General features: G+C 38.5%; 1 protein-coding gene across 2 annotated transcripts in view; it reads right to left on the bottom strand.

The window, feature by feature from the left end:
* LOC150082100 (ragulator complex protein LAMTOR1-like) overlaps positions 1–10,941 on the bottom strand; it is a 46,270-nt gene extending 35,329 nt beyond the window's left edge. The window contains exon 1 of one of the 2 annotated variants that reach the window (XM_090379970.1): positions 10,633–10,941. In XM_090379970.1, coding sequence (XP_090236096.1) covers positions 10,633–10,677 — 45 coding nt within the window. In that variant the 5' untranslated portion in view covers positions 10,678–10,941. The remainder of the gene's footprint in view (positions 1–10,632) is intronic. The other variant, XM_090379971.1, reaches the window with a different exon arrangement.
* Positions 10,942–20,488: the final 9,547 nt, after the last annotated feature.

The raw sequence follows: 20,488 nt of genomic DNA, 5'->3' as shown, positions 1-20,488 counted from the left end.
ATGGCCGGGTACGTGTGTCATTTACCTGGGGAAGTGATGACACCTGGATGCCCCATGGGAAGGAAACAAACTGGTGGAGGCAGTGTCATGCTTTGGGCAATGTTCTGCTGGGATACCCTGCGTCCAGTCATCCACGTGCCGGGCACTCTGATGTCTACCACCTACCTAAGCATCATTGCTGACCGGGTACACCCTTTCATGGCAACTGTCTTCCTCTCTGGCAGTGCAGTCTTTCAGCAGGATAATGCGCCGTGCCACACTGCCTGGATTGTTCGAGACTGGTTCACAGAACATCAGGAAGACTTCCAGGAATTGCCCTGGCCTCCAAATTCTCCAGACATCAATCTCATCAAGCATCTGTGGTTTGTGTTGGAACAGCAACTCCGATATGCAGTGTCTCAACCACACACCTTACAGGAGTTAAAGGATATGCTGGTTATGTGTTGGTACCTGGATGCCCCATGGGAAGGAAACAAACTGGTGGAGGCAGTGTCATGCTTTGGGCAATGTTCTGCTGGGATACCCTGCGTCCAGTCATCCACGTGCCGGGCACTCTGATGTCTACCACCTACCTAAGCATCATTGCTGACCGGGTACACCCTTTCATGGCAACTGTCTTCCTCTCTGGCAGTGCAGTCTTTCAGCAGGATAATGCGCCGTGCCACACTGCCTGGATTGTTCGAGACTGGTTCACAGAACATCAGGAAGACTTCCAGGAATTGCCCTGGCCTCCAAATTCTCCAGACATCAATCTCATCAAGCATCTGTGGTTTGTGTTGGAACAGCAACTCCGATATGCAGTGTCTCAACCACACACCTTACAGGAGTTAAAGGATATGCTGGTTATGTGTTGGTACCAGATACCACAAGACATTTATAAATCTTGTAGCATCCATGCCTTACCGGGTATGAGCTGTTTTTGCTACACGTGGAAGACCAACATCATATTAGGTAGGTGGTCAATGTTTTGGCTCATCAGTGTATACTCTATATGTAGTATCTGATCAACTTCTGAATCTGAATTCCAGGGAATTTCTTCAATTTTGCTTGTTCACATAGTCTCGAATAAGTTTATACTGTGTTGAAACAACTATCAAAACATATGCTCATACTCCTTTGAGCCTGCAGATGAAACCAGTATGTGGTTACTGAAACCAGTAATAAACAAAAAAGGATTAATGCATGTCATCACATTAAAGCAGTGATTTTCAGGCTTTATCAAGATTGGCTATTAGATGAGTTACACTGATATGTCAAACCTTTTCCCAAAACCCCAAACCTTTCCTTGCTCTTTCCAGGAACATTTGGAGGGGGAGGAGGGAAAGAAGTTATATGTAATTAACTTCTGTGACTTTATTATTATTATTATTAATAGCTGTATGATGCAAAGAAGCCTGAGGTTGCACCAGGAAAAAAAAAAAGTTCCCAAGTTACCCTGAGAGAGAGAGACACACACACACACACACACACACACACACACACACACACACACACACACACACACACAAGTAGAAGGGAATTGCCACGAAAGAGAATGATGATGATATCCATCTCAGGACCCTGGGTGTGCCAAGCCCATACTCACCAGATGTGAGCCCCCGGAGTTATTTATTTGGTGTCTGTAAATGTGCTTTTGCTTTTCTACATATTTTTCTGAATTTGAAAGTGGGATTATATCTTCCCCAATTCCTTTCCCCTTTTCTCTATAAATTATGCTATGTTTTCATTTTGATTTACAGTACTATAATTATAAGAGGTCATTTGTTTTAGTGGGCATGTAACAGATGCCATATGGACAAGTGTCTAATTTTGGAGTGTATATAGATGCTAAAAATGCTCCTCAATTAGTGGGTGGATGGATAATTAAGACCCCTAAACAATGGGCACTTTAAAACTGTGCATGTTGTACCAAATCATATGTATTTTTTTTTGGAATTTTTCATCCTGGAAATAAGCAGTTCTAGTTTTTGGGATGAAAAACAAAACAACCGATGGAAGTAGGAGGTATAAGTATAAGAAATAAGAATGAGGAGGGGGGAAAAAACAAAAAAAACTGCAGAAATTAAGCAATAAGGTAAGTTATATAAATCCTAATGAATAAGGAGTTTAATTCTTAAATTTCAAAATAAAAACATTACAGCCATACTGTATAGCAACAGCTTCCTTGAACTCATATGCCCAATACTAAGTAAAAGAGGGTTAAGAGGAGTAATCACTTAATACACAGAAGGAAAAGCCATACATTCAATGTAAATTTTGGCTTATTAGATGCATGCAGAACTTTAAAATCTAAAACAGTGTTCCCCAAACCTTTGCTTGCTCCTTCCAAAAATGATGTCTCAGTTAATGTCCTTCCATATCCCAATACTTTGAGAAATAAACTGGTTTAGGTTCTTAACATTTTGTCCCCCCTCCACCAGCCAAGAACTCCTCGCACTAATGAGCAGGGGGCATCCCACCTGTCAATAACAGAAATTCATTCAACTAGCATATACAAATATTTTATTGAAGATGCACAGTAATTTAAATGTTTTTACAACATAACTAAGTTTTGACATCTGCTTACTAGTATTCTTTGTAATGTGTGTGAGAAAGAGGAGAGCTGTGATACTGGAAATCATTCTATTAAATTAAAAATATGTTCATTCTTCAGGGGCTATTAATACACACTAGACTGAACAGTAGTACTCCTGAACAAAATGGTTGCTTCCCCCTCCAACCTTTTACTTTGAACTACTGCATTTTTCTTTTCTGTAGACCCTTAAGTATCATGCTGGCTAAAAACAACACTCTCGTATATATGCCATGAATTAGTTTCTTGTACTTAGCCTGAACAGTCATAAAAAAGATATTGCCATATTGGAGTTCTCATTTCAACTTAGATGTCATTGTAGGGCAGATATCATCTTTTAAGAGGATAACAGGCAATATTGTTGTACATGTTAGCACTAATGATGTTAAGATTAGGACATCTGCAGATCATGATCATTTAACAGGTACAGGGCAAGGTTGAAAAGAACTCGCGAGTTAGGGTTAAATTTAAAAGAGTCTGAAGTTCTTCCCAGACATGATAGGAGGGACTACACGAGAGGTTTATCAATCAATTCGGCCCTGGAGAGACTGTGAAAGTCTCATTAGGCAGAATTTTTCTCAGTGTGGTCTGTACTTGTTAACTGGAGAGACCTCTACAGGGATGGAATACTCTTAAATATAAAGGATGCAAGAATATCTGCTAACGCTATTGAGGCAGTGTTAGGAGGGTTGGAAAATGGCTAGCTTGGAGGGATACACAGACTAACAATTAACTAGATTAAAAATAGCCAGAGGTAGAGTTGAAAGTGATTCTTGCATTGCTTCTATTAAAATGAAGAGTAGTCTTGAAAGCAAGGTGCTGGGGATTTCAAGGACTACTGGGAATCATCGTGAAACAAGTAAGTATATGGGCTGTGTTAGGGTAACTAAGAGTAAGAACAGGTGCTTGTATACTTGCATGTAGACCAGTGCAAGGAGCATAGTAAATAAAACTGATTAATTTGATGGGCTCGTCAAGTCATCAAAAGACATTGTTGGGATATCAGAGACATGGTGTCACTCATATAAGGGATGCAGAATTTGAATATGGGAAGTACAATGTATACAGAAAGGACAAAAGACAGACAGGAGAGGAGGATTATGCTCTTAGTTAAGAAGCACAAAATCTAAGGCAGTGCATTCAGTTGACATGGGTGGCCAGTGCAATGTTGGGTCAATCTGATATGACATAAGCACTGGAAAAGCAAAAATGAGTAAGATTGTATTATAGGCCTAATGACTGATGAATACAGCAAAAAACTGAGAGAAACAGTTATTAACAACTGTACAGAGAATCAGATTATCTTATAATGGGGGATTTTAATTTTAAAAATATTGACTGAACTTGTAGTTGGTCACTCACGCACTAGCAAGACTTTTGTGGATTTATTGGATGACTGTTTTCTACAGTAGCATGTTCGAGAGACAACAAGGGAGAGTAATACTCTTGATCTGAATATCAGCAGTGATTATTCATGTATTAAGAGTCTGCAAATAAAAGAACCACCAGGTGGAAGTGTTTACAGTGTATTGATGTGGGGTTTACTTAAAGATGTAACTAGCATCAAGGATAAAGGGAAGGATTTTTGCATTCATAAAGGCAACACAGTGGCCTCAGACAGTTTTTAAATTCTATACAGTGGGACCAACTGATGATGTTACTATCAGCAAATTCTAAATTAATCAGAGAAGCTACTTGGCTTTTCATACCAAACAAGAAATGCCTTAAATGGATGTCAGATGAACTAATAAGACTCATTGGGGGGATGCATATAATTATCAGGTGATATAGAAACCTGTGACAGATATAAACTAGGTCAGCAATCAAGTCACAAAGGACAATCCTTGATACTATAACAATGGAATTGGATGAAAAAAAAAAAAAAAAAATTTTATATCAATATCAGTAAAGCTTTTGAAATGGTTGCACATAATGGACTGCTATACAAACTGGGGCAGTGTTGCATTAAAGGCAAGTTATGCTATAGAAAAAGGGATGGTTGAGTGGAAGAAGGCAGAGCTGCTATTAACAGATACTGCTGTTTGAAGACTAATGTTATCAGCAGAGTTTCCCCACGGTTCAGTGCTGGGCCCATTGTTGTTTTCTGTATTTATTAACAATATTGATGAAGGTATATTGGGCTTAATATCTAAGTGTGCAAATGATACAAAGGTTGGCAGGTTAGTTAATTACAGTATACTACTGCAACAGAATCTAGAAAAATTAGGCAGTTGGGGTGAGAAATGGCAAATGAGGTATAACTGACAAATTTAAAGTACTGCATATGGGTAGCAGTAATCCCAGATTAACATATCTACTGGGTGGTACTACTAGTGTAGCGCAAAATGAAAAAGAACTGAGGGTAATTGAGCTGTCTGATAAGAAGTTCTGTGAACAGTGTAGACAGGCTGCCAATCCTGGCATTTTGTCAATGATATACAGGAATTTTGGTAGCAGGGATAAGGAGGTGATTATTCCATTGTATAAGGCAATGGTCAGGCCACACCTTGTATACTGCACACAGGTTTGGAAGTATCATTTTAGGAAGGATGTAGAGCTGCTGGAGTGGGTACAGAGAATGGCAACAACATTGGTGAAGGGAACAAAAGGTTCTCTTACCAAGAAAGGGTTCAGTTCTGCAAACTACAGCATCTGGACACTAGGCACCTGTGAGGCAATCTGATTGAGGTGTTTAAGGCTTTGAATGGATTGAGCAAGCTGCTCAGAATATGCACATAAATTTAAATTGAGAAAGGATGGTTTCAAAATAGATGTGCAGATGTTTGCCTTTAGCCAAAAGGTGGTTGGTGGTTGATTGGATTGCTGGAACAAACTTCTGTCTGATGTTGTGGACAGCTTGAATAAATTCAAGGAAGAACTAGACAGATTGTTGGAGAGGATATATAGGTGAAATGGGAAGGATTTTTTTTTTTTTTTTGTGATGTTCTTTAAGCTTGCTTCCTTGTACCAGTTGCCACTACTATTACTATAACATACTCATAATATACTACAGTCGAACTTGGTTATAACGAGCACGGAAGTAACAATATCACGGCTGTAACAAGCAAAAAGCCGTAATTATTTTCATTTACACGTATTCTCAAACAGTCACTCACTGTTATAACAAGTGTACTACATGGATATACACCGAACAAATTTTGGTAACTATGCAAACATTCTTAATTGCTCGGGTTGCAATTCTTGGAATAGACGAAAATGAAAAGGGTGACTTAGTTTTATAACCACCCGCGTCGGATAAGCAGCTGGTTTATGACCTTGTCCTCCAGGGACAGGGGCCTATACAATAGTGCACTGGCATTCCGCTTGTCGCATTAACCTATTTACAGATTGTTTTATATTCGCTGAACCATAAATTTATTTCGGGACTTCTAGGAACATTGTATGCAGATCACTTTATCATTTTAAAGTAAAATCAGTTAGAAATAAACCCTTCCTTCGGCAACATGTCTATTGACAAAAGAAAGTGTCTCTCGAGTCGTGAAAAAGTCAAAATTATTCGTTAGTTAGAATGTGGTGCAAAAAATGTTGAAGTGTGTAAGAAGTTTTCTTTGTCCTCTTCAAGTGCATCGACATTTTGGAAAAATAAAGATGTTTACATATCAGAACTGGAAATGGTTCACCACACAAAAAAGTGCTGGATTTTCAATAGATGGTCCGATCTTGAAGGCTCAAATGGAAAAATTTGATGAAAAATTTGGATGCGACAATTCTGTGGGTAACAACAATTGGCGAAATTGATTTAAAAACCGTCATTTATGCAAAAATTAGTGGAGAATCACAATCTGCAGATCCAATAATGGCAAATGATTGGATTGACCATGTTTGGGCAAAAATCAGGAAAGATTTCAATGAGAAGACATCTGCAGCAGTTGTGCTATTGCAACAGAATCTAGAAAACTTGGGTAGATGGGCTGAGAAGTGGCAACTGATGTTTAACATTGACAAATGCAAAATACTGCATATGGGTAGAAGTAACCCCAGAGGAAAGTACCAACTGTGTGGTACTACACTTAGGGTGGTAGAAAATGAAAAAGACCTGGGAGCAATTGTGCAGTCAGATATGAAGTTTTCTGAGCAATAAAGACAGCCTGCCAGACCAGGTCATGGGGTATTGTCAGTGATATACAGGAATTTTGCTAGCAGGGAAAAGGAAGTGATTATCCCTTTGTATGATGCCTTGAAAAGTAACAAAATTCATGCTGCAGCATTAGATGTTACTCTTCCTGAACCACTGCCCAAAGATCATAAACTCCTAACTTTGTCAAACATTATTATTACACCTCATATGAGTAGTTCCAGAGATAGCAGTGATAATAAAAATGTCAAAACTAGCTACTGAAAACATTTTGGCTGTGCTGAGTGGAAATGCTATGGTTACTCTAGTGAAGGTGCCATAAAATAAGTCAGGCCACGCCTTAAGCACTGCGTACAGGTCTGGAGGCCTCATTTTAGGATGTAGAGTTGCTCGAGCATGTACAGAGAAAGGCAACAAAATTAGTGAGGGGAACGAAGGGGTTCTCTTATCAAAAAAGGCTCAAGTTCTGCAAATTGTGGCGGCTGGAAACGAGGCATCTGCAAGGTGATCTGATCGAGGTGTATAAGGCTTTGAATAGGTTGAATAAACTAAATTGTGATAGGATTCTTCTGCTTGCTCAGATTACAGAACCTGAGGGGGCATAAATACAAAATGAGGAAGGACAGTTGTAGAATAGATGTGCAGAAATTTGATTTTGGTTAATTGCTGAAACAAACTTCCATCTGTTGTTGTGGAAGTTGATAGCTTAAATAAATTCAAGGAGGAACTGGACAAACTTTTACAGAGAATGGTTGTGTGAATTTTTTTTTTTTTTTTGGCTGATGTTACATAAGTTGATACACTTGCTTTCTTGCATCACATGCTTCTATTACTACTACAACAATGCCGATGAAACAGGACTTTATAATTTGACACCTGACAATACATTTAAATTCAAAGGGGGAAAATGTGTTGGTGGAAAAAATAAAAAAAAATCAAAGGCTCACTTGACGGTGCTCGTATGCATAAATATGACCAGAACTGAAAAAAAAAAAAAAAAAAACTTATCGGAAAATCATTAAAACCTCGGTGTTTCAAAAATGTAAGGAAACCTCCTGTGGATTACACTGCAAACAAGAAATCTTGGATGACTTCAGATATTTTTTGGCAATACATAAATGATTGGAATAAGGAGCTATTCAAAAAGAAGAAAAATACTTGATTGTTAGTTGATAATTGTCCTGCACATCCCCAGATTCAAAGTTTGTCCAACATTAAGCTAGTATTTCTGCCTCCCAATGCAACATCAATCTTACAACCAATGGACATAGGTGTAATCAAGAGTCTGAAAGAATTTTATAAAAGATTTCTAGTTCTACATCTGATCAGTCAAAGAGGAACAGAAACATAGAGTCTATATCGATATTGGATGCTATAAATTTATCGAATGATGCATGGAACAATGTTACTTCAACAACCATATCGAATTGCTTCAAAAATTGAAATTAAATTCAAATCAAATTTCAATTGTAGATGAAAATGAAGAAAACAACTTACATTATCCAAATGGTTGCTACATAACGTTGTAGGTTTTAATACAGATAACATCGGTGAATTTGTACGAGTTGATGATAACTTATTAACTAGTGGTCTTCCTACAGAGAGTGACATTGTAGATGCTGTGCTCAACAAAGACAATGATTGTGAAGTGAATCAAAATCAGTGCCGACAATCTAAATGTGCAATGGACACAGTCAATTTTTCTGAAGGAACTGAGGGAAGTAATGAGACTTAACGTGTTGAGTATTTTAAGGGGAAACTTAAGAAATATCAAAGTGAAATCTTTAAAACAAACATCAATTTTAAGATTCATAAATAAAGACTAATTGAAATTGTCTTTATTATTAAATAGTATTGTTTTTAATTACAGAGAAATAAACTGTGTTTAGTATTAAGTGTATGGTTTTAAAATTGCAGACAAATAAATTGTGTTTAATATAAGTATGTTGTAGTTTATACAAATATGTAGGTATATACTTATATTATTTTTTTCTCTCTAATATTTTTTTTGTTTTTGAATCTATCTTTTTATCAAGTTATTCAGAACTTAAAAAATAGGAGGTAGATTTAACACATCACTGATATAAATTGTTCATTGTTTAATGGCCCCAGGGGTTTCCCCATTTCCGCTATCACAGATATAGCAAGTAACGGTTATAACGAGGAAATTGTCAGTCCCTTGATGCTCGTTATAACCAAGTTCAACTGTATATTATATCGGTGTAGATACACTAAGTTAAACTACATACATAGTGTAAAGGCATTTCAAATTGTATGTTATGCTACATACGTAGTTTAACTTATGGGTAAACTGTGGTGTATCTACACCGATATTATATAGTTATTAAACCCATATGCTATTATTCCCTGTGCATTTAGTCTTTAAAAAATTCATAATATACAGAAAATACTATAATATAATATAAGCAGTTAGAGAATATTGGTGGTCAAAAGTACACAGAAGCCTCTGCTTTTGTGAACAAATTTAAAAAAGTAGCACCTATCAGATGCAGCTCACATCTGATGAGTATGGGCATAGCACACCCAGGATCCTGGGCTGGATATCATCATTCTCTTTCTTCGCGATTCCTTTCTACTTCTCTCTCTCAGGTTAACTTGGGAATTTTTTTTTTTTTTTTGGCTAGTGCAGCATAAGCCTCAGGCTTCCTTGCACCATATGGCTAATAATAATAATAGTAACACTGGCAATGGAAGATTAATAGCAGAATAAAAACAATTTATTTTTTAATAATGAAAAACCTTATCAAAAAAAAGTCACTATTCCAAAATATGGAGTTAATGTTCTGCAGCATATAAGCATTAAACTATTTTGTCATGTCAAGCTTCATTCATTTTTAATTCACTCATAAGATAAAAATATTTGTATTTTTCCCTCTGATTCCAAGGATATTCAACTTTTGTCCCATGTGCACTAAAGAACCTTTATATTATTATGATCCATTCAGAGAAGCAAAAAAAAAAAATTTGCATCAAGTAAAAATGTTAAATTGGAACTTAAGTATACAATGTTGAGTCATAAAATAAAAAATAAAAAAAATAAGAAATAAAAAAGGGACAATCACAAAACTTCTCCATAACTGACACAATATTCACAATTTTCATTTTGAGGAAAGTAACCTCCCATTCACTCATTCCATTCTTTTAAAATCAATTCATATAATAAGAGACTGTTCAAATTATACAGTATTCTGAATTATACAGGAAATTATACTAAATTCAGGGTCATCACATGCCAGTGAGAAACTTTGATCTTTGGTATGCCAAACAATGTTTTGTCAAATAAGTTTACTTTAAGGAGGGGGAAATTCTTATTCTTAGCCATATGGCGCAAGCCTGCAGCTTATGTCACACCAGCCAAAAAATAAAAATAAATAAAATGTGAGTTACCCTGAGAGAGAGAGAGAGAGAGAGAGAGAGAGAGAGAGAAGGGAATCACCAAGAAAGAGAAGAATGATGATATCCGGGTCAGGAAGACCCTGAGTGTGCCAAGGCCGTATTCACCAGATGTGAGCCCCTTGAGTTGGGATCTTTTCTGCTCTTGTAAAAATATATTTTAGATCATACATTTCAACTATCGATTTTCTTTTAATCCCACAAGGGTTCGAATTTCGGTGTTCTAAAATCGAACTTCCCCCACCAACAAACATCATAGATGTCGTACAAAAAGTATGCCATTCTAAATATGAACCAGTGTAAGTGGAAATACGCTTGGGGTCATAACAGCTTGAAAATGTATACCATTTGTAATACCCCACCTCCCCAAACACACTCTTAAAGGTCTATGTGTCGTCTGAAAATGAAACCATAATTTGCACCAATTCCAAACATTTAGGACTATTCAAAAATTTGTACAATGACAGCATGCTTCAAGGATTTTTCGTGAACCTCCTTCAAGCAAACAGAACTCAAAATAAATACTAAAAATGCACGTGATTAATGCGACTACCTTCGGTGCCTCTTCTTTGCAAAAACTGCAACACGCTCCCATTTCCTGGAAACTACTTTCTTCTCTTGTTTACAAATTTCCGTTGCTTAAACACAGAATTGGGGGAGATAATTGTACACAGTTCTAAAAACCAACCTCCTACCACAGGTCACTGAACACCACAGAAGACAGCAATGAACTACGCTAGAGATCACAGGTGGCAATTATCACATGACTCTAACCACGAGTTTTATCAGTAGCTGTACATCCGATGAAAGAGAGCACTATTCGAAAAAAAAAACGTCCATTTTTCATTAAAACCATCAAAGGGATTGAAAACAGCACTTTTCTTCAGCTAGAAAGTAAAAATATTATATTAATGTAATTTTTAATATAACATTGTTTAAGTTGACACTCTTGAAACATCATATGACAAACGCTTAGACCACCAGCGCCCACGGCGGTAACAAAATACGAATTAAAAAAAAAAGGGAGCAAGTAGTAAATAAAACCCCGAAGGATGAAAAAACGATACCCTCAAATGGGATGAGTGAAAATTAATTGCTATGCAAAGAAATTATTTTTCCATGATTTTTTTTATAATTTCGAAGTAAAGCCAAATAATAACTTATGACTACAAGGGCTCAGCAGGCGTCTGTTCCGTTTAGCCACCACCACCACACATACACAGACATCGATATGTTAGGTAAACACTTAATTGTTTAAAAAAATAAGATATTTTATTAACGAAAGCTCCATTTTGTAAAATTTTCCATTCGCTCCCTGCTTATGACAGGAAAGTGACTTTTTCAAGAACTAATGAAAACAATACAGAGAAAGAAGCATTTATATTGCATGGATAAGTACAACCGTTTCTTTCTCTTTTTTTGTAGTGTTTCACCACCACCACCCTGCATAGTTTTTCGCTGAGTGATCGGTGAATCATGACCACCTACCTAATGCTGTGTTGGACCCCCGTTCCTCCATTCTCCTAGGCATTGATTCCACAAGATGCCTGAAGGCGCCCATAGGTATCTGTAGCCATGCTGCCTGCAAGGCTTTCCACAGTGTCGATATGGATGACGATTACGTGTACATAAGCCTCACTTCTGGTATTTAAAGCAACCGGGAGGTTAGGTGTAATTCCAGGCGGGGGACGACCAGGTAACACAACAGAGGTTTTTTTTTTTTAAGAAAACCCCAAACACGAGAGATATTAGAATATATAGTACTTCGTACCATGCTTTGGTTGAAGGTTGAGATGATCAAAGAAAATATTTGTTGACATTAGACTTGAACTTCTGTAGACTGTAATTTTCAGGAAATACGTATGAAGGAAGGTTGTTCCAGAAAACGGCAGTTGAATGAATAAACAAGGAAGATGAGAAGTTCGTTCTGTGAGTTTGGAGTTGGACAGTAAATGGATGTTGGCCGGTGGCGGCACGTGTTCGGAGCGTTTCGAAAGAGAGAGCGCGAAATATACAAGCCAATTGAGAAGAACAGAGCCCATCAAATTAATTGTACAAAATGCATGCAGCAGAAACAGTATGCCTATAAGATAGCGAGTTGAGAGACTCTGTTAGAGAGGAGTCATTAATTAATCTAACTGCCCTCTTCTGAATGGAATCTAGAAGCCTTAGAGAGGTTTTAGGGATACCGCCCCTAATGTGCGAACAGTATTCCATAGTAGGGCGGATTTGCGATTTGTACAGAGTGAACAGCTGTTTGGAAGAAAAGTAACGCCGAGAGTGAAAGAGAAAACCAAGTTTTTTAGATGCATACGAAGCAATATTTGTAATGTGCTTGTGCAAAGAGAGATTAGAAGTCGGGTAATCCCAAAAAAGATATATCAACTTGCCTAGAAATCGGAGTGTCACCAAAGATAAGCATAGGAGCTAAAGAATCCTTTTTGCGAGATATATGACAACACTGAATTTTAGAAGGATTGAAATCAACTAAGTTGTCTTTTCTCCACTGGAGAGTTACCTGGAGATTGGCATTTAAGGAATTGGTAGCAGATATTCGAGAAGTTGAAGCTGATTGAGCAGGGCAAGGTTTCTAAAAATGGAAAGTGGAATGCAATGTGCTGTCATCGGCAAAACTATGGATGGGGTTTCCAGTCAATGAAAGCAGGTCATTAATACACAAGAGGAAAAGGGTGGGAAAAAGATCTGAACATTGGGGGCCACTAGCATTAGTGGAGAAGTTAGAACAGAGAGAGCCATCTACCATCATCCTCAGTGAGCGATCCGAGAGAAAACTGGATAACCAATTACCAAAAACAGTTGGGAAACCATAAGATGGAAGCTTGTTTAGAAGACCTTTATGTCAAACACAATCGAAAGGGTTTGAGATGTGAAGGGCAACTGCCTGTGTCTCACCGCAGTTTTCCATTGAATTAGTCCATAAATGGGTAACATAAGCCAGAATATCACCAGTGGATCGACACCGACGGAATCAATACTGGCGATCCTTGATCAGAGGGAAGGTGTTCTATGAAGTTTAAGAGTTGCAGGTTAATTGATTTCTCCATTACGTTAAAAAGAGTAGAAGTAATTTCAATGGGACGATAATGGGATGGGAGGGATTTGTCCCCCTTTTTGGGACCTGGCTGGATAGGAGCAAATTTACAAGCAGAAGGAAAAACACCTTTGGAATAAGAAAGTGAAAAAAGGCGGGAAAAGTACAGGCGTAAGTCCTAGAGCACAGGTTTTGAGAACAAGTGGAGAAATACCATCAGGGCTTGGAACTTTCTTAGCATCAAGATTCGCCAAAATCCTTCTGACATCCTTTTGATGGAAGACTACAGGAGGCATTGAATGGAACATGTTGGGAGGTGTTTTACCAAGACCATTAATACATGAGTTGGAAAAAAAAATGGGATGCTAGCAGGTCAGCTTTATCCTTGTCTGAAGTTACAACAGAACCATCTGGTTTTGACAGAGATGGCAGCAGAGATGGGCATAATTTGCGGCCAATAGCTTTGGTAAGAGACCAGAATGCTCGGCTACCATAAGGTAAGAAACAAATTTTCTACTCTTAGTTTGTTCAAAATTTATTTTGGACTAATGAATAACTGCTTTACAATTGTTGCGAGCTTCGGTGTAGGCAGAAAATGAAACTGAAGAATTAGAAACAAGCCAATTACTATATGCAACGTTATTCTCTTGAATAACGTGTTTTAGCACATTTATTGGAAAACCAGGGTTCAGAAAAAGGACGAGATTTTAAAGTCGTGTGTGGAATAAAGAATTCTATTCAAACATAGAATTAGTGAAGTTGGAGAACGGTAGAGACAACAGATGAATTTGACACAATGAGGTAGAGAGATTTTAAACCAGAGAAGATCGAAAAGAGGAGATTCCAAATTATCAAATCTCTGACACGGAATATTGGAACTGACATATCCACAAGTACCACCATTGAGGCGAAAGGAATCATAAAGCGAATAATTTGGGCAACTGAAATGAGCAGTATTTGAATCAATCGATAACTGAGATTCTGTCAGAAAAAGTATATGGGGTTTGGCAGTCCCAAATCAGCCTCATGTCTCATGGACCAGAACTGTTTGGCTTCAAGAAGGGTCATTCGACCGAGGAGGCAATATTGACATTAATTAATCATGTGAAGTCCTCTTCCGAGAAATATGTTTTGGTTGTGTTTGTAGATTTTGAAGGTGCTTTTGACTCCGTGTGGTGGGAGAGTGTTCTGAGTGTTTTGAGGAGGTCTGGCTGTGACCGGTATTTATATGGAGTAATACGTTCATATTTTAGAGATAGATTGGTAAAGGTATGTGGGAAGCACCTAATGTATAGCTATTGTGTAGGCCGAGGATGTCCACAGGGATCAGTGCTGGGTCCAATTTTTTGGAATGCCGTACTGGATCAGTGGTTGCAGGAGACTCTAACTATAAGTTGTTTCGTGTGGCGTACGAGGATGATTTGATTGGGGGTCCCGGGCGGATCTAGAATTGTGTTGGAGCATAGAATACAGGAAGTTTTGGTGGACCTTGCTGATTGGGCTGCCTTGAACAAGTTGAAAATTTCATCCACAAAAACTAAATTCATGGTATTTAAAAATCATTTTGATTATAATCGCCCACCTAGAGTAGTGTTAAACGGAAGGCAAATTCCTTTTGTGTCCAACATTAAGTACTTGGGCGTGATACTGGATGATAGGTTGAGGTTCCATTTACATGTTGCACATTTGAATGACAAAATAAAGAAGTTTATTTACTCAGTTGTACGAATTTCAGAAGAGAATGGGGTCTTAGTAAAAAAACTATGAGTTTATATTACAAGACGATCTCTTTACCAATTAATGCTTATGCTGCCGGTGTATGGATTGCGGATGTGTTCAAGGCCAGAATCCAACGTAAGTTAATGTCGTTGCAACGTTCTATGATACTGACTTATTTGTATGCACCACGGACTGTGTCTACGGTGGCACTTCAGGTGATTGCTGGATTGTTACCTCTGGATTTATATGTGGTCTATAGAGGAATGATGTATGCGATGCGGAAAGGTATTCTTGCACAATATCTAGGGATGTCATTGAATCTTACAGCTACAGTTAAGGAGGAGAAACTTCGAATTTCGACTGGGTTGGTCGGAATATGGAGAGCACGGTGGAGTTCTTCAGAGGTGGGAGAGATAACCAGGAAGATCATTCCTGTGGCAGATTTTGCCATTACTAAACCGGTGTCGTCGTGGTTCTATCCGTCTATGTATACCAGTTTTTTGCTAACAGGTCATGGGTCGATTAGAGATAAACTGTATTCTCGTGGGTTGGAGCCGGATCCATGGTGTTCTTGTGGAGCGGCAGAGACTGGCAGCATATTTTGTTCTCTTGTCCTTATTATAATGCTGAACGGTGTCTTTTGGGAAAACAGATAGCTAATTTTAATGAAGATAACGTACATACATTGGTGCAAGGAGTTAACAACTTTCAGGCCTTACAAGAGTATGCAAATGCTGTGTTCCCTAAAAGATCTATCATACAAAACCTCACGGACATTGAATTGGCCGTCTACAACCAGAATCTTCATTGATTGCATCAGGGCTTGGGAGCTTCAGACCTGGAAGCTTTTGGTCGGGTCTGGGGCATGGACCACTTAAGTGTTTTTTTTTTTTTTTTTTTTGTTCGGTTGTTGTTCAGTTCTTGGGTTTGGGCGGCCCAAGGCTGGACAGCTGGCACTCAACATTCTAGCACTCTCTCTGTTGAGTGTTTAATTGTGCTTTGGCACTTCAGCTTTTAAAGATAGAACCAGGTCCGGCTCCACGTGCCAGGGATGGGCATCAGATTGCAGTTGAAGAGTTCAGCTGCTTTCTGATGGCAAAGTGACCTGATATAAACAACATACTACACTCACAAACATCTCTCTTATATTTACTTTTATTCTTTCCTATTCTAAATTTCTTGTTTATACACTTAACTTAGCTTAGATTATGAACTTTAACTTAACTTAAAATTTTTTTTTTTTTTACTTTACTTCTCTTTCAAAAATATGTTTTGTCTTCTTATTTCTTAGCTATCTTTTTATTTATCAGGGCCACGTTACAGATTTTCTGTTTTAAATGATTTAGGTGGAGATGGGCATTTGCCTGGGAACCACCTTGAACCAGTATACACACACCTCCCATAGGTGATATGGCCTATTGGCGACCCAAAACTGCACTCCCTTGTGCGGATCTGTTTTTTCCTATTTCTGGGGAGGGGGGAGGAGAGTTTTTTCTCTCTCTCTTTTTTCCCCTTCTCGCCTCCCCGTATTTTCACTCTGGTGGGATATATGCATGCCCCACTCAAAATGGGGGTCGCCTTCCTATCCGACCCCTCTTCTTCCTATTTAACCCCCAGTCTTCACTTTCCCTCCCAACACATTCACTTGTACAGCGACTGCCCAAGGTGTCCAAATTTAAATCACATCAAATTTTGCTCGACCTTTTAGGCTCTGTAGAAATAGTTCTTTCAGCGTAAAACCCCACGCAACGCTTTCAAAATGCAGTTTTACCGAAATCACCTGCGATCGTTCTAACCTTTATTTTAGGTCCTAGCCACCGAAATCGCAGGAAAGTAAGTGGCAGGACCTGCCAGAGTATAATTAGTCTCTTGGTCCACCTGGCAAGTGTCCCCGTCGCTAGGTATGGAAACGCCGGGTCCCACTTGGGGCCCGGCGGCCAACAGGCTGGATGAACAATGGGCACAACAAACTACATACCACATGACCCATACATTACGTTTAAACCTCTGGCATAGACAGGGTACTGTCACTCGATACACAGAACAGACGCGGAGATGGAAGAAATTCCCTGAGCCGTATGACCCTCAACATACCTATACCTATACCGCAAGTGGAAATGGACATCGTTGAGATTAGAATTGAGACCACGTATATTTGTGAAATGAACTAGGAAGTGTTTGGGAAGTTTAGATCTTTTCACAGATAAGCTTATTCTATTAGTTTGACAATTCATGGTGTATTCAATAGTAAGAAACAGTGGGGGGGAGATGCTGTAGACATGTATAGTATCTTCTGTATAGCGGCTCCAGGAACATAAGTTCATCTCCACCCTGTTACTCTGTGATGATACAAAACTCTGTAGAGCGGCCAGAAACGTAGTGTTATGTTTGTGTATATTATGTGTTGTTTAGTTGTTTCTGTCCTCTTTGCCACCGGGCAGGCAATTTCCTGGAAAGCGTGCCCGATGCCCGTCTACATCACGAGGAGGTGGGCCACAACTAGATATATCCTTAACCAGTGGAGATAGACCATTACAATCTTTGTCTGCCCTGAAGAGGGTGAAGTCCCGCACCCACTGGAGATAGTCCTATACCAGTGGGTGTCAGCAAATCCCGTACCCACAGCTACCCAAACTTAGGGTACAAGCATAGAGGAAAAAATCAATAAATAAAATCATAATTTAAAAAAAAAAAAAAGTTTAAAAAAACCAAAAAACAGAAATAAAATAAATTAAGATAAAAATTTATAGAGAAGAGCAGGAAAAAAATAAATAAATAAAAAATTAAATAAAAATGAAAATAAAATAAAACAGTATTTAAAAAAAAGTAAAATAAAACAAAAAAATATATAAATAGATACAAAGTAAAAAAAAGGAAATTGCTAATAAAATAAATAAATAAAATGATGATGAAGTAAAATTATATAAAATAGAATAAGATAAATAAATAAAAAACCAGTTGCCCAGACTTTCTTCTATTTTCTCTAGCCAGTACGACTAAAGAAAATAGAAGAAAAGAAAAAAAAATTACACAAAAGTAAAAATAAAATATATTAAAAATAAATAAATAAAATAAAAAAGAAGAGAAAAAAAGAAAAGAGAAAAATATATATATATACATAAATTTAAAAGGAAAAATAAAAATAAAAAAGATAAAAAAAAAATAAAAGTGAATTGTCTAGGATTGGGGAGATGCTGTATGAAGTAATAAAATTTTTGGATATCGCGTACACATGGTAAGAATATGCCCAGATCCTCGACATAACGTGGCCACGACAATGCCCGCCGAAAACACACTTCTCATTCTCCCTCCAGTCACTATCTGGCAGAGTAGAGGTAGCAAGATTATACACTAGATGATCCGGAAGCCTCCTAAAGAGTTACCAATAGGTTCGTTCCAGTGTACTCACTAGTGGCCGGCATGCGAACACAGTTTTAGCGCTGTATTCTCGAAATGTAAGGAAGATTGGATCTCGACATGATATTCATCATAACCTCAGAACTCATCAGTCATACTGCATGATGGAAGAGACGGGGAAGGGTTGACTGGAACTTAGCTCTGGAGACTAAACATGGGTTCCACCACTTCAAGCCTCCAATAAGCAAAGTGGTGGTATTGCACCGGTTGATGAGAATTATCTACCACCTAGTATTGCCTGGTAACACAGAAGGGCGGCATTCCTCCATGTGGTGCGGGCGCCACTCCTCGACCCCTGCTTACATTGGTTCACACTTTGGTGGTCACCCACAATGTGTTTCTGCATGGAGGTTATATCCAAGATTACTAATAGTCCCACCATCGTGAAGCTGCAAGCAGAGGATTTGGCTGTCAGAGACCGTCCGGACTTCCCCGAAATTGTGTCCATTTGACTTGAATGTGACTTGAATATCAGTTCCATCAACGTTTTAGACACCCAGCTAGCAAGTACAACTTCTCTGGCATATCTGAGAGAATGCTGTGACAATCTCAAGGACCAAGGGTGGATCGGAACTTAGCTCTGGAGACTAAACATGGGTTCCACCACTTCGAACCTCCAATAAGCAAAGTGGTGGTATTGCACCGTCATTGGATGAAGTGGCGGTTGCAGTGGCCTCAAGTTCAGAATGTGAAACACTACCAGTCTGTAGTGCCAGAGGTGTGTCAAGAGACGTGAACCTTCCTTGGTTTACTCTACGTAAAGTGCTTCGAATAATTTTAAGCTGGTTCCCATACAAGAGTCAAGTAATGCAAGAACTAAAGTACTGTAATCGGCAACAACGAATAGACTTTGCTCTACTATATCTGGCTCGTAAAGAACTTTACGATACACGGGCTTGAATGATCTTGTGATCTGATGAGGCACATTTCTCTCTTCATGGGGCTGTAAATGCACAAACCTGCCGATTTTGGGAAACTTCTCCTCCATCTGCTGTGCATGAAAGACCACTACAAAGTCCGTATGTTACAGTATGGTGTGGATTCACAGTAGAGTTTATAATCGGACCATTTTTCTTTGAAGAGTCTGCACCTCATGGCCCCATAAGGTGTATAGGAACTAGTGCGTGCACAGTACTACGCTCTTCTAAGCGATCACATTATTACCGCTCTGCAAGAAAGGCAATGCTTGGAGACCGTAGTGTTCATGCAAGATGGAGCAGTTCCTTCGCTTGTCGACCTCCCCATTTTAATCGACAAGTAAAGGAACTGCTCCGTTCAACATTCGCAAATGATCGCATCATTTCTAGAGACTTTCGACAGTTCTGGCCAGCCCGATCACCGATCACAATCCTTGCGATTTCTGGCTATGGAGATAACCGAAAGACAGAGTTTACTATAGCAGCATACAGACGCTTGTCTATTTGAAAGCAAGCATTAAACAGCATGTAGCCAACATCCCCAATGCTACGTGAAATTGTGTCTCACATAGTCCTCCGTATTCAGAATGTCATCTCAAGTGAAGGAAAGCACACAGAACAATATCTGTAGATTTCTAATTTCTGATATTAAAATCTAATCCTAAGTTAAGTATTCCATCTCATGTTTACAGTGCCAATTTCTCCCCGGATGAAGGAAATTTGAACACTTTTTTTTTCCTTCTGCAAACCGCTTTCTCGTATCCTAAATAACATACCCACTGTTTTTCACAGTGCTATCTATAACCGTTTTGACACTAGGGTCTCGTGAATAGGGAAACTTATTTTATATCTATCTATGATCGGCTTAATATGGCAGATCGCCGCCTTGTCGTTCCCATTTTCCAAAGTCGCCGGGCGTTGGAATCTTCAGCTTTCAAATTTCTCTTTCTCATGACTGATATTCCTTCCTCATGACCTTCCTTCCATTTTTTTCTAGGGCGTCCTCGCCTGCTCTTCCCATGTAGTATCCACTCGTATATAATATTACGCCATCTCACTTCATACATGCGCAATAGATGTCCAAATCATCTCAACCTATTTTCTATTCGTTTATAATATCTTCATCTGCGTGCATACGTCTTCTTATTTCAGCGATTTTCAACCTTTTTCAAGTCAAGGCACACTGAGCAAGGTTGTAAAATTGTCAAGGTTAGGTAAGGTTACTTAACACCATCAGGTTTTTTAAGGAGAGATTTTATCATTAAAAAAAACGCGTATTAAGATTGTGTTTAAAAGTTCAA

This window comes from Mastigoproctus giganteus, chromosome 8 (genome assembly GCF_048544385.1).
Source record: "Mastigoproctus giganteus isolate SK-2022 chromosome 8, ASM4854438v1, whole genome shotgun sequence".
NCBI classification, from domain to species: domain Eukaryota; kingdom Metazoa; phylum Arthropoda; class Arachnida; order Uropygi; family Thelyphonidae; genus Mastigoproctus; species Mastigoproctus giganteus.
The sequence above is the reverse complement of the archived record's forward strand: the minus strand, read 5'-3'. Positions and strand labels throughout refer to the sequence as shown.